We start from the raw sequence: 12,761 nt of genomic DNA on the forward strand, positions 1-12,761 counted from the left end.
CAGCACTGTGTGCAAGCACCAGGAGGGCATCCGTAATGTATAGGGGCATTGCTAACAGCACTGTGTGAGCACTAGGAGGGCATTCGTAATGTATGGGGGCATTGCTAATAGCACTGTGTGCGAGCACTAGGAGGGCATCCGTAATGTATGGGGGCATTGCTAACGGCACTGTGTGCGAGCACCAGGGGGACATCCATAATGTATGGGGGCATTGCTAACGGCACTGTGTGCAAGCACTAAGAGGGCATTCATAATGTATGGGGGAATCTCTAACGGAACTGTGTGCAAGCACCAGAAGAACATCCGGAATGCATGGGGGCATCGCTGGGGGCACTGTGTGCGACACCAGGGGGGAAACCGTAATGTATGGGGGCATTGCTGGGGGCACTGTGTGCAAGCACTAGAAGGGCATCTGTAATGCATGGGGGCATTGCTAGGGGCACTATGTGTGAGCACCAGGGGGGCATCTGTAATGTATGGGGGCATCACTAGGGGGAACTGTGTGCGAGCACCAGGGGGGCATCGCTAGGGGCACTGTTGCGCAAGATGCATGCTCGTCGCACATTTAGAAGCCCAAATCCTGGATCCAAATGAGCGACTGGCAACACTGAGAGCCATTGGCATCATAGAAAGGAGTTTCTTGCTCACTGACCAGGCGGTGTGCTGTCTTCCTGGCGCTCAAGTTCGACACATGGCAGATCGGATTGACAGATTACTGGGAGGGGCTGGTGAGGATCCAGCGATCATAGGGCACATTGGCAACAATGAACAAATTAGAGGTCAATGGAGGGCCCTCAAAAATGATTTCAGGGACCTAGGGTCCAAGCTCAGGGCGAGGACCTCCACAGGGTAGTTTTCTCGGAAATACTACCTGCAACGAAAGCCACACTAGAAAGGCAGCAGGATCTTAGGGAGGTGAACAAGTGGCTCCGGAGTTGGTGTAAGAAGGACGGGTTCGGGTTCTTGAAGAACTGGGTTGACTTTGCCGCCGGCTACAGGCTCTACCGTAGGGATGGGCTGCATCTTAATGGGGAGGGTGCAGCTGTGCTGGGGGAGAAGATGGTTTGGAAGCTGGAGGAGTCTTTAACCCCTTCCCTCCCCATGATGTAAGGGTACGTCATGGTAGCGGGGTACTTCCCGCAAAATGACGTACCCTTACGTCATAGGGATAGCGCTCCCTCTGTGAAGTTGCCGGGCTCTCGCAATACAATTGCAGAGTGCCCGGCCTGTTGCCATGGCAACAGGACGCCAGATACCGATGTCCTGTGTTGCCAGAGCCTATGATCGCTGTATAAAGCGATAAGGCATGGCAGGACAGAACTCTTACCATGACTTATCACAGCAATCATCAGTGCTATGCTTTAAGTCCCTCAGAGGGACATAGATGGTGTAAAAAGAAATAAAAATGTACAGAAAAAAAATGCAAAAAAAGTTTCAAAAACCCCCTTTTTTATGCTTTTTCTCATATTAGCATAAAAAAGGTTTAAAAAAATTTAAATGGCATATATTTGGTATCGACGCGTCCGTAACGACGTGTAGAATAAGTAGAATACACTTTTTATTCTGCACAGCAAAAAGCATTTTAAAAAAATGAAAAAATGCAGAGGCAAAATGCTAATTGTTAGCATTTTGCCTTCCAAAAAAATGCAATAAAAGTGATCAAAAAAGCTATATATTCCCCAAAATGGCACCAATAAAAACTACAGCTCGCCTCGCAGAAAATAAGCCCTTACAGAGCTCTGTCCATTGTAAAATAAAAAAGTCACTCCCTGTTATAAAATAAAAAATAATCTCCCTGTTATCATAAAAAAATAATAAAAATTTTACAATATAGTCTATGTACCCAAAAATGGCACCATCAAAAACTACAGTTCGCCACACAAATAACAAGCCCTTATACGGCTGCGGCGACGGTAAAGTAACAAAGTTATGGATTTTGAAAAATGGAGATGAAAATCATTGCGTCCAAGTAATGGGAATGAGGGTTCAGCAGGGGGAGGGGTTAGTACAGTTAGAACTGACAGGACAGCCAGTAGTACCATTAGTAGCAAAATGAATATAAAGAACAAAAACCATATAAATTGTATGGCAATGAATGCAAGAAGTCTGATCGGTAAAGTGGGGGAGCGTGAAGCGAGAATGACCGATGAAAACTACGATATAGTTGGAATAACGGAAACATGGCTTGATGATAAGTGCGAATTGGGCAATAAATTTACAGGGGTACAATATCTTCAGAAGAGACCGTGGTGAACATAAAAGGGGGAGGGGTGTGTCTGTATGTTAAATCATACTTATTGGCAAGGCTATGGGAAGATATAGGAGTAGGAGATGAACAGGTGGAATCTCTGTCGGGAGAAATACAGGGAGAAAAAAAAAAAAAATCCTGATAGGAGTTTTCTATAGGCCACCAAAAGCAACAGAAGAAACTGAAACCTTACTATTAATGCAGATAGAAGAGGAGTCAAACCGCAACTAAGTAGTTATAATGGGGGACTTTAATTATCTGGATATAATATGGGAAAACGAGACCTGCAAATCTCACAGGGGTGATAAGTTCTGGAGAACAATTAAAGATAAATACCTGAACCAACTTGTATGGGAACTAACTAGTGGGAGAGCCACTCTGGACTTATTAGTTAACAGACCGGACAGAATCGCAGGGGTGCAGGGACACTTGGGAAATAGTAACCACAATACAACTAATTTCCTGCTGTCATTTAATAAGAAACTGTACCAGGGAGCGACAAATAAACTAAACTTTAGTAAAGCAAAATTTGATCAGCTCAAAACTATCAGCAACATTAATTGGGACAGCAAATATAAATAACAGTACAGACGACAAATGGGAGAAGCTAAAAACATCCTAATTACCTCTTGTGAGCAGTTCATACTGTTACCATGCGGCGCCCCCCGGCTTGTCGTCTGGCTGCCAGCGGCGTGGGTGGCTGGACAGCGCAGTGCGCGCGCTCCAGTGTCTAGGCGGCACCACGCCCGCCTGTGATTGCAGATCTGTGCACAAGCTCCTGTATGTTAGATCCTGCTGGGTGGTAGCACCTCCCTCTCTCCGCCCCTGGGCGGAGGCTTCTGTTTATAAGGCTGGCAGTGAGGTGCATTCACTGCCAGTTATTGGTTTCTGTCAGCGTGCTTGCATCCTGACTCTTTCAGTCTCCTGTTTGTCAACTTGTTTGCTAGTTCTGCCAGGTCATTCCATCTGCCTCAGTCTGCAGCTATTTTCTGTTGGGTTATTTCATCTGCCCTTCCTGTCGGTATTCTACCCGGTTTCATTTTGGTACGCCAGTCCTTCCTCTCGGTCCCTAGTGAGTATAGGAACCGGCGCCCAGTTGCCAGTTGGGGTTAGCCAGGAGTGGAGGCAAGTAGGCAGGGACAGGGGTTGCGGGTAGTTCTAGGGCAACCTGGGCTGGCGTATCATCGGGTAGGATACCGCAACATAATAATGGGCCCTTAAAATTGCTAAGCGGGGTTTGTTTTTGCTCTCCAATGGAGGTCGTGAGTAATCTCGCAAGTCAGTTGCAGGGTTTAGTGGGCGTAATCCAAGACCTGTCCGGTCGTATGGTGGCCCAGGAGCAGCGGCAGAATGTGTATGTTTCTGCCGAACCTCCCAGCCCAGAGCCTAAGTGTCCTCTCCCTGAGGTGTTTTCCGGGGAGAGAAGTACGTTTTTTTGTTTTTCAGCAGGCATGTAGACTATATTTCCAGATGCGGCCCGGATCCTCCGGTTCAGAGTCCCAGAAGGTGGGATTGATTATGTCCCTACTGCGGGGTCCCCCCCAGACATGGGCCCACTCCATACCTGAGAGTTCGGCTTGCCTGCAGTCTGTAGATTCCTTTTTTCGGGAACTAGGAGGTATTTTTGATGAGCCGGACCGGGCGGGGTTAGCTGTATCTCACCTCATGGCTTTGCGTCAGGGGCAGCAGTGTGCTGAAGACTATTACTCTAGGTTTAGACAGTATGCCGGTGAAACCTCCTGGAACGATGGTGCCCCCAAAGATGTGTTTTTGTTGGGCCTTTCTGATGCTGTCAAGGATCTACTTATTTCCCATCCCGCTCCCGCAACACTTAGTGAGGTGATGGAATTGGCAGTAAAATCTGAAAGGAGGCTGAGATCTAGACAAAAGGAACGGCAGGCCTGTAAAACTAGGGAGTCCTGCAGACCCACTCCTACTTCTCCCATGCCAAATTCTGAAGCCAAGCCTATGGAAGTGGACCAGCTAAGTCCCAAGGAACAGCGACGGTTTCGGATAACTCACCGTCTTTGCCTCTACTGTGGGGAAGCCAGACATCGGGTAGCAACCTGTCCACAGAAGCAACGGCAACATCAGTCTGAACTGGCGGAAAACTACAGATCCTAGGCGATTGTCGGATCGCCTAGGATCACAGGTACTCCTTAAGTTGTTGGTGCCTTGTCGGGTTGGCTTCCGGGATTTTATTGGGTATGGTCAAGCCCTTATTGATTCGTGTGCTGCCACCAATCTGATTAATTTAAATTTTGGCAGACACCCTAATAACCAAATTATCCACGCTAAAGTCCCCCATACACTTTACCAGTATTGATTCAACTCCTCTGCCTACAGGTGTTGTCTAATGGAGGACTCCCATTCTACAGTTTACTTTGGGTGTTCTCTAGAGATGAGCGAGTATACTCGCTAAAGGCAATTGCTCGAGGGAGCATTGCCTTTAGCGAGTATCTCCCTCGCTCGAGACTGCAGGTTCGGGTGCCGGCACGGGGGAGCGGTGAGTAGCGGCAGTCAGCAGGAGGGAGCGGGGGAAAGAGAGAGATCTCCCCTCCGTTCCGCCCCGCTCTCCTCCGCAGCTCCGTGCCCGCTGTCGGCACCCGAACCTGCAGTCTCGAGCGGGGGAGATACTCGCTAAAGGCAATGCTCCCTCGAGCAATTGCTTTGAGCGAGTATACTCGCTCATCTATAGTGTTCTCCATTCTGAGAATCTGTCCTTCCTGGTTATGGAAAGGATGTCTGCTGATGTGGTGCTTGGTATGCCCTGGTTGGCACTGCACAGCCCCCAATTTGATTGGTCTACCTGGGAATTGACACATTGGGGGTCATCCTGTCATAATCACTTAACTACTATTTCCCTGTGCTCAGCAGATACCGTGCTTGTCCCAGAATATTTGTCCTATTTTTCAGGACGTATTCTCCAAGAAACTGTCTGAGACTTTGCCTCCCCATAGGGAGTGGGACTGTGGTATTGATTTGATCCCTGACAGTCCCATCCCTAGGGGAGCCATTTTCAATTTGTCTGGGTGTGAGCATGAAGCCCTCAAGTCCTATGTCTCGGAGGCTCTGGCCAACCGACATATCCGGCCGTCCAGGTCCCCTGCTGGGGCAGGTCTCTTCTTTGTAGAGAAGAAGGATGGGACATTGAGGCCTTGTGTGGATTATCGGGCTCTGAATAAAATTACAGTGGAGAACCAGTGCTCCTTGCCCCTGATTCCTGACTTGTTGAGTCAGGTGGTAGGGGCCCACTGGTTCTCCAAACTGGACTTAAAGGGGGCTTACAATTTAATTTGCATTCGAGAAGGAGATGGGGTGTTGAACGCGGTCTTCCATTCGTTAGGACATTTTGAATGTCTGGTTATGCCCTTTGGACTCTGTAACGCCCCCGCTGTGTTTCAGGGTTTTAGGAACGTGGTCTTCCACGACTTCTTGGGGGTGTTTCTGGTCATATCTTAATGACATTCTAGTGTATTCCCCCAGACTGGGATTCACATGTTCGGCACCTGAGGTTGGCTTTGACCCGTTTGCGCGAGTACCAACTTTTTGTCAAGTTGGAGAAATGTACATTTGGTACCAAACAAGTATCTTTCCTTGGTTATGGGATTTCACCCACGGAGATTCAGATGGAGTCTGATAAAGTAGCAGCCATCTCCCAATGGGTCAGACCAGATAACCTTAAAGGGGTTGTCCCGCGCCGAAACGGCTTTTTTTTTTTTTTCAATAGGCCCCCCCCGTTCGGCGCGAGACAAACACAAGGGATGGGTTAAAAAAAAAAAAGTTTAGTACTTACCCGAATCCCCGCTCTGCGGCGACTTCTTACTTATCTTACCATGATGGCCGCCGGGATCTTCACCCACGATGCACCGCGGGTCTTCTCCCATGGTGCACCGTTGGCTCTGTGCGGTCCATTGCCGATTCCAGCCTCCTGATTGGCTGGAATCGGCACACGTGACGGGGAGGAGCTACGCAATGACGCGTAGAAGGGGGCGGAGCCAGAACGCCGCTCGTGCTGAGACCCAAGAGAAGGCAGAAGACCCTTCTGCGCAAGCGCGTCTAATCGGGAGATTAGACGCTGAAATTAGACGGCACCATGGAGACGAGGACGCCAGCTATGTTACTATGTTACTATGTCTTAGGAAGTCAGTGGGAGATCCGGGTATTACCCATGTGCGTTCTTTTCACGGAAGTTTAGCTCGGCAGAACGTAACTATGACGTGGGTAACAATGAGTTACTGGCGATCAAATGGGCCCTTGAAGAGTGGCAACACCATCTTGAGGGAGCTAGACACCCCATTACCATGTATACCGATCACAAAAACTTGGTATATCTCGCCAATGCTAAGATACTCACCGCTTGTTAGCTTGTTAAGCCAGGTGGGCGTTGTTTTTCGCCAGGTTTAATTTCGTCGTGACTTATATTCCGGGAGAGAAGAACGTGAAGGCGGACACCCTGTCACAGAGTTTCGGGTCGCCGGAAAGTGAGACAGTTACTCCTGAGAATATCTTGGCAACTGGGGTGGTGGTGGCAGTTGTAGAAACTAACCTCATCCCTCAACTACAGAACTATCAACAGGACGCTTCCTTGGGGTGCCGGAGGGCAGGTGGTTTGTGCCAGAGACCTTACATCTCAGAGTCATTGAAGAATCTCACTCTTCAGTTTTCGCAGGCCATCCGGGGGTTCAGGGGACTCTGGATCTTTGTTCTAGACACTTCTAGTGGCCAGGCGTGGCTGAGGAGATCCGCGACTTTGTTAAGGGATGCTCTGTCTGTGCACGCAATAAAAGTCGGCGGCGTCCTCCGGGGGGGCCTCTGAGACCGTTACCAGTACCTTCTCGCCCGTGGTCGCAGGTATCAGTAGATTTTATCACTGACCTACCGGAATCTCAGAAGTTCACCACTATTTTAGTGGTTGTTGATCGGTTCTCGAAGATGGCACATTTTGTGGCGTTAAAGAAGCTACCTTCGGCAAAAGAATTTTCTAGGATTTTTGTACAAGAAATCATTTGCCTACATGGGGTTCTCCAAAACATTGTATCTGATTGCGGGGTTGAGTTTGTTGCGCAGTTTTGGCGATCCTTCTGCAGAAACCTAGGAACATCACTTTCCTTCTCATCAGCATTCCACCCCCAAACCAATGGTCAGACTGAGCGGAAGAACCAAGATTTAGTGCAATATTTACGGTTGTTTGCTGGCGAGAAGGCTCATCAGTGGGCAGAATTCCTGCCGTTGGCAGAGTTTGCACTAAACAACCGTACTTGTTCCTCCACTGGGGTGTCTCCATTCCTTTGTGTATACGGTCAGCATCCTCGCTACCTTCCAGCGATTCCTACTCCGTCTGTCTGTCCTGCAGCTCATGTCGCCACAGATACGCTGCAGGGAGTATGGAAAGAAGTACAGAAAAACTTGGAAGCAACGGGGGCTCGTATGCAGTTGCGTAGTGGGAGGAGTCTGCTAGTGTCTGGACCTTACAGCGTAGGGCAGAAGGGACACCTGTCTTCTAAAAATCTCAAATTAAAGGTCCTGTCTTTGAAGTTGGCGCCGCGTTACGTGGGGCCTTTTGTTGTCACACGTGTAGTGAATCCTCTCGCCTATGAACTGGGTTTGCAGCTACATGGAGGGTTCACAGGGTCTTTCAGAAGTCTTTATTGAAACCTTTTGACCCTTCGGTGAAAGGGGGCCATAAACGAAAAAAAGAAAGCATTTAAACTACTAAAAACAAGAAAGCAGCGAAGAAGCGCTAAAATCGTACAGGGAAAAAACAAATCATGTAAAGAAAAGATTAAAATTGCTTAGGAGGAGGCAGAAAGACTGATCGCCAAAGAGAGCAAAAACAACCCGAAACTATTGTCCAACTATACACTAACAACAAACGGATCTGCACTGAGAGCGCTGGCCCTTTAACGAATAACACAAGAAAAATTATAAAAGACGATGGGGGGGGGAGGGGGGGGGGAATCTATTAAATAGTTTATTTTCAAGAGTATTAACGAACGAAAAGGAAATGTCACACAAGATAAAAGGGGCATAAAACAAACCCCCTCCTACAGATCGCATGCCTAACACAGGAGGAAGTGCAGAACCGGGTAAGAGGATTAGATAAATCGCCAGGCCCAGATGGAATACACCCCAGGGGTCTAAGGGAACTAAGTGACATGATAGACAGACCGCTATTCCTTATATTTATGGACACTATAGAGACCAGGCTGTACCGCTGGATTGGCGCATTGCCAATGTGGTTCCAATATACAAAAAGGGACCAAAAGTGAGCCTGGTGACTACAGGCCGGTAAGTCTCCCTTCAGTAACTGGAAAAATATTCGAGGGGTTTCTGAGAGACGCCATCGATGAGTACCTCAAGGAGAACAACGGAATAACTCCTCACCAGCACGGGTTCATGAGGGGGCCATCATGTCAGACCAATCTGATCAGCTTCTACCATGGAGTAAGCTCTAGGCTGGACCGGGGAGAGTCTATGGATCTCGTATAGGCCCCACATGGAATACTGCGTACAGTTCTGGTCACCGGGGCTCAGGAGAGATGTTACAGTACTGGAGGGGTACAAAGAAGGGCGACTAAACTAATACATGGAATGACGGGACTGGAATACCCAGAGAGGCACCAAAACTGGGATTATTCACCCCGGAAAACAGGCGGCTAAGGGGCGACCAAATAACTGTATAAATGCATGAGGGGACGATACAAGGATCTCTGCCAGGATCTGTTTACACCCAGGACTGCGACGGTAACAAGAGGGCATCCGCTACGTCTAGAGGAAAGCAGGCTTCATCACCAACACAGAAGGGGGTTCTTTACTGTAAGAGCAGTGAGACTGTGGAACTCTCTGCCTGAGGATGTGGTGATGGCAGGATCCATAGAGGAGTTCAAGAGGGACTGGATGTCTTTCTATGATATTACAGGATATAGACATTAGGTGACCAGCGGGTTGGTGATCCGGGTCTTACAGACAGGTAGGTACTATCAGAGGTTGGTCCAGGGATTAGTCTGACCGCCATTATGGAGTCAGGGAGGAATTTTCCCCCAAATGGGCTAATTGACTTCTGCCGCCATTGTTTTTTTCTTGCCTTCCTCTGGATCAACATGGAGTGAGTGTCAACAGGCTGAACTGGATGGACACGGTCTCCCTTCAGCCCACCACACTATGTTACTGTGTGCGAGCACCAGGGGGGCATCCGTAATGTATGGGGGCATCGCTGGGGGCACTCGTAGGGGGGCATCCGTAATGTATGGGGGCATCGCTGGGGGCACTCGTAGGGGGGCATCCGTAATGTATGGGGGCATCGCTGGGGGCACTCGTAGGGGGGCATCCGTAATGTATGGGGGCATCGCTGGGGGCACTCGTAGGGGGGCATCCGTAATGTATGGGGGCATCGCTGGGGGCACCATCGGGGTGTATTCCCAGCGCCATGCGTTTTGCAGGAAGGTTCCATCGGTCGCGGACCCTGTAAACACGCTTGCAGTAATGACTCTCTCGCCCGGACGCCGCCGCTACACAAACGGGCGAGGGGATTTATTTTTGGCTCCTGTAGAAAAGAATAGCGAGACGTTCAAAAACCGCGAGCTGCGAATCCCCTGTGACACACGTGTAGCTTCTGGGAGGGCGGTGGCAGGGTGACTGCGGTCCGACACGGCGACCATCACGAGGGCGCACATTCATCTAAGCGACCAGCGCGCGGCTGATGAAGGGCGTCCGCGGTCAGTCACATGAGAATGACGTACGAGGGGTATGACGAAAGCATCTCCGTGTAAACAAACTGCTGCGGCCGACGCAGATCCCCCGACCCGACACGTGCCGCTCCAGTCAGGCCCCTCACGGATCGCTCGCCGACCCAGCTGATATAGAGGTTTCTCATTGGTCAATCTGCTGTAAACCCGCCACAAGAAGCTCATTGATTGGCTGGCTCGCCCGTCAGTCACACCTCCGCCCAATCTCCACGACAACGCGCGGATTCCAGCCTCTCGCTGATAGATTTGCTCTACGCCGACGTCAGTCTGCAGGCCCCGCCCCCAGGCAGTCGGCGCGCTCTGCTGCCCCCAGCTGGTGGAGACAGGTGCATTCCTCCTCCACGTCACGGGTCTCCCCGCGCTGTGATTGGTGGAGGCGGCTGTCCGTCATCCTCCAGCTCTCGGTGAGGGCAGCAGTTACCGACTTACCGCCACAGGTCTCCCGGCTGCCCGGCCGGCGCTGCGGGGGAAAAGTTCTCAAGCCGGCGGAGATGGCGGCCAAAAGTGCCCGCGAGAGCCGCTAGAGGGCGCAGCGAGCCGCGGATCAGCACAGCCGTCGGGCGCTTCCGACATGTCGGCGATCTCCGCCGCCGAGAAAGTGGACGGCTTCACGCGGAAGTCGGTGCGGAAGGCGCAGAGGCAGAAGCGCTCGCAGGGCTCGTCCCAGTTCCGAGGACAGGGGGCGCTGGTGGAGCTGTCCCCGCTGCCGCCGCTCCGAGGTGGGTCATCCGTGAGGGGTGAGGGAGGAGGGCGCCCCCTGGTGCTGGTGGGGGAAAGGAGGTCGTGTGGCGGGCGCCCCCTGCTGGTGGTATGGAGGGGATGCAGTGTGGAGGGCGCCCCCTGCTGGTGGTGTGGGGTGGAGGGTGCCCCCTGCTGGTGGTATGGAGGGGATGCGGTGCGGAGGGTGCCCCCTGCTGGTGGTATGGAGGGGATGCAGTGTGGAGGGCGCCCCCTGCTGGTGGTGTGGGGTGGAGGGCGCCCCCTGCCGGTGGTATGGAGGGGATGCGGTGCGGAGGGCGCCCCCTGCTGGTGGTGTGGGGTGGAGGGCGCCCCCTGCCGGTGGTATGGAGGGGATGCGGTGCGGAGGGCGCCCCCTGGTGGTGGTGGGGAGGGGATGCAGTGTGGAGGGCGCCCCCTGGTGGTGGTGGGGTGTGGAGGGCGCCCCCTGGTGGTGGTGGGGAGGGGATGCAGTGTGGAGGGCGCCCCCTGGTGGTGGTGGGGTGTGGAGGGCGCCCCCTGGTGGTGGTGGGGAGGGGATGCAGTGTGGAGGGCGCCCCCTGGTGGTGGTGGGGTGTGGAGGGCGCCCCCTGGTGGTGGTGGGGAGGGGATGCAGTGTGGAGGGCTCCCCTTGGTGGTGGTGGGGTGTGGAGGGCGCCCCCTGGTGGTGGTGGGGAGGGGATGCAGTGTGGAGGGCGCCCCCTGGTGGTGGTGGGGAGGGGATGCAGTGTGGAGGGCGCCCCCTGGTGGTGGTGGGGTGTGGAGGGCGCCCCCTGGTGGTGGTGGGGAGGGGATGCAGTGTGGAGGGCTCCCCTTGGTGGTGGTGGGGTGTGGAGGGCGCCCCCTGGTGGTGGTGGGGTGTGGAGGGCGCCCCCTGGTGGTGGTGGGGTGTGGAGGGCGCCCCCTGGTGGTGGTGGGGTGTGGAGGGCGCCCCCTGGTGGTGGTGGGGTGTGGAGGGCGCCCCCTGGTGGTGGTGGGGAGGGGATGCAGTGTGGAGGGCGCCCCCTGGTGGCGGTGGGGTGCGGAGGGCGCCCCCTGCTGGCGGTGGGGTGTGGAGGGCGCCCCCTGCCGGTGGTCTTCTGTGGGGCCCCTCAGGTTGTGCTGCTGTTGGCCCCCCCTGCAGTGTATCTGTCCGTTATTTCGCTGTGCGCAGGTTTCCACGTATTCGCGCGGCGGCTGCAGACTGTGTCACCTGACCTGACGGCCCGCGCTGCAGACTGTGTCACCTGACCTGACGGCCCGCGCTGCAGACTGTGTCACCTGACCTGACGGCCCGCGCTGCAGACTGTGTCACCTGACCTGACGGCCCGCGCTGCAGACTGTGTCACCTGACCTGGCGGCCCGCGCTGCAGACTGTGTCACCTGACCTGGCGGCCCGCGCTGCAGACTGTGTCACCTGACCTGGCGGCCCGCGCTGCAGACTGTGTCACCTGACCTGGCGGCCCGCGCTGCAGACTGTGTCACCTGACCTGGCGGCCCGCGCTGCAGACTGTGTCACCTGACCTGGCGGCCCGCGCTGCAGACTGTGTCACCTGACCTGGCGGCCCGCGCTGCAGACTGTGTCACCTGACCTGGCGGCCCGCGCTGCAGACTGTGTCACCTGACCTGGCGGCCCGCGCTGCAGACTGTGTCACCTGACCTGGCGGCCCGCGCTGCAGACTGTGTCACCTGACCTGGCGGCCCGCGCTGCAGACTGTGTCACCTGACCTGGCGGCCCGCGCTGCAGACTGTGTCACCTGACCTGGCGGCCCGCGCTGCAGACTGTGTCACCTGACCTGGCGGCCCGCGCTGCAGACTGTGTGTCACCTGACCTGGCGGCCCGCGCTGCAGACTGTGTGTCACCTGACCTGGCGGCCCGCGCTGCAGACTGTGTGTCACCTGACCTGGCGGCCCGCGCTGCAGACTGTGTGTCACCTGACCTGGCGGCCCGCGCTGCAGACTGTGTGTCACCTGACCTGGCGGCCCGCGCTGCAGACTGTGTGTCACCTGACCTGGCGGCCCGCGCTGCAGACTGTGTGTCACCTGACCTGGCGGCCCGCGCTGCAGAC

At 53.8% G+C, this 12,761-nt stretch overlaps 1 protein-coding gene across 1 annotated transcript in view; it reads left to right on the forward strand.

The window, feature by feature from the left end:
• The first annotated feature begins 10,423 nt into the window (after positions 1–10,423).
• The window catches only part of PPP2R5A (protein phosphatase 2 regulatory subunit B'alpha), a 74,176-nt gene continuing 71,838 nt past the window's right edge, over positions 10,424–12,761 (forward strand). The window contains exon 1 of the mRNA XM_066595042.1: positions 10,424–10,715. Coding sequence (XP_066451139.1) covers positions 10,568–10,715 — 148 coding nt within the window. The 5' untranslated portion in view covers positions 10,424–10,567. The remainder of the gene's footprint in view (positions 10,716–12,761) is intronic.

The sequence above is a fragment of the Eleutherodactylus coqui genome, chromosome 3, assembly GCF_035609145.1.
Source record: "Eleutherodactylus coqui strain aEleCoq1 chromosome 3, aEleCoq1.hap1, whole genome shotgun sequence".
Taxonomy (NCBI): domain Eukaryota; kingdom Metazoa; phylum Chordata; class Amphibia; order Anura; family Eleutherodactylidae; genus Eleutherodactylus; species Eleutherodactylus coqui.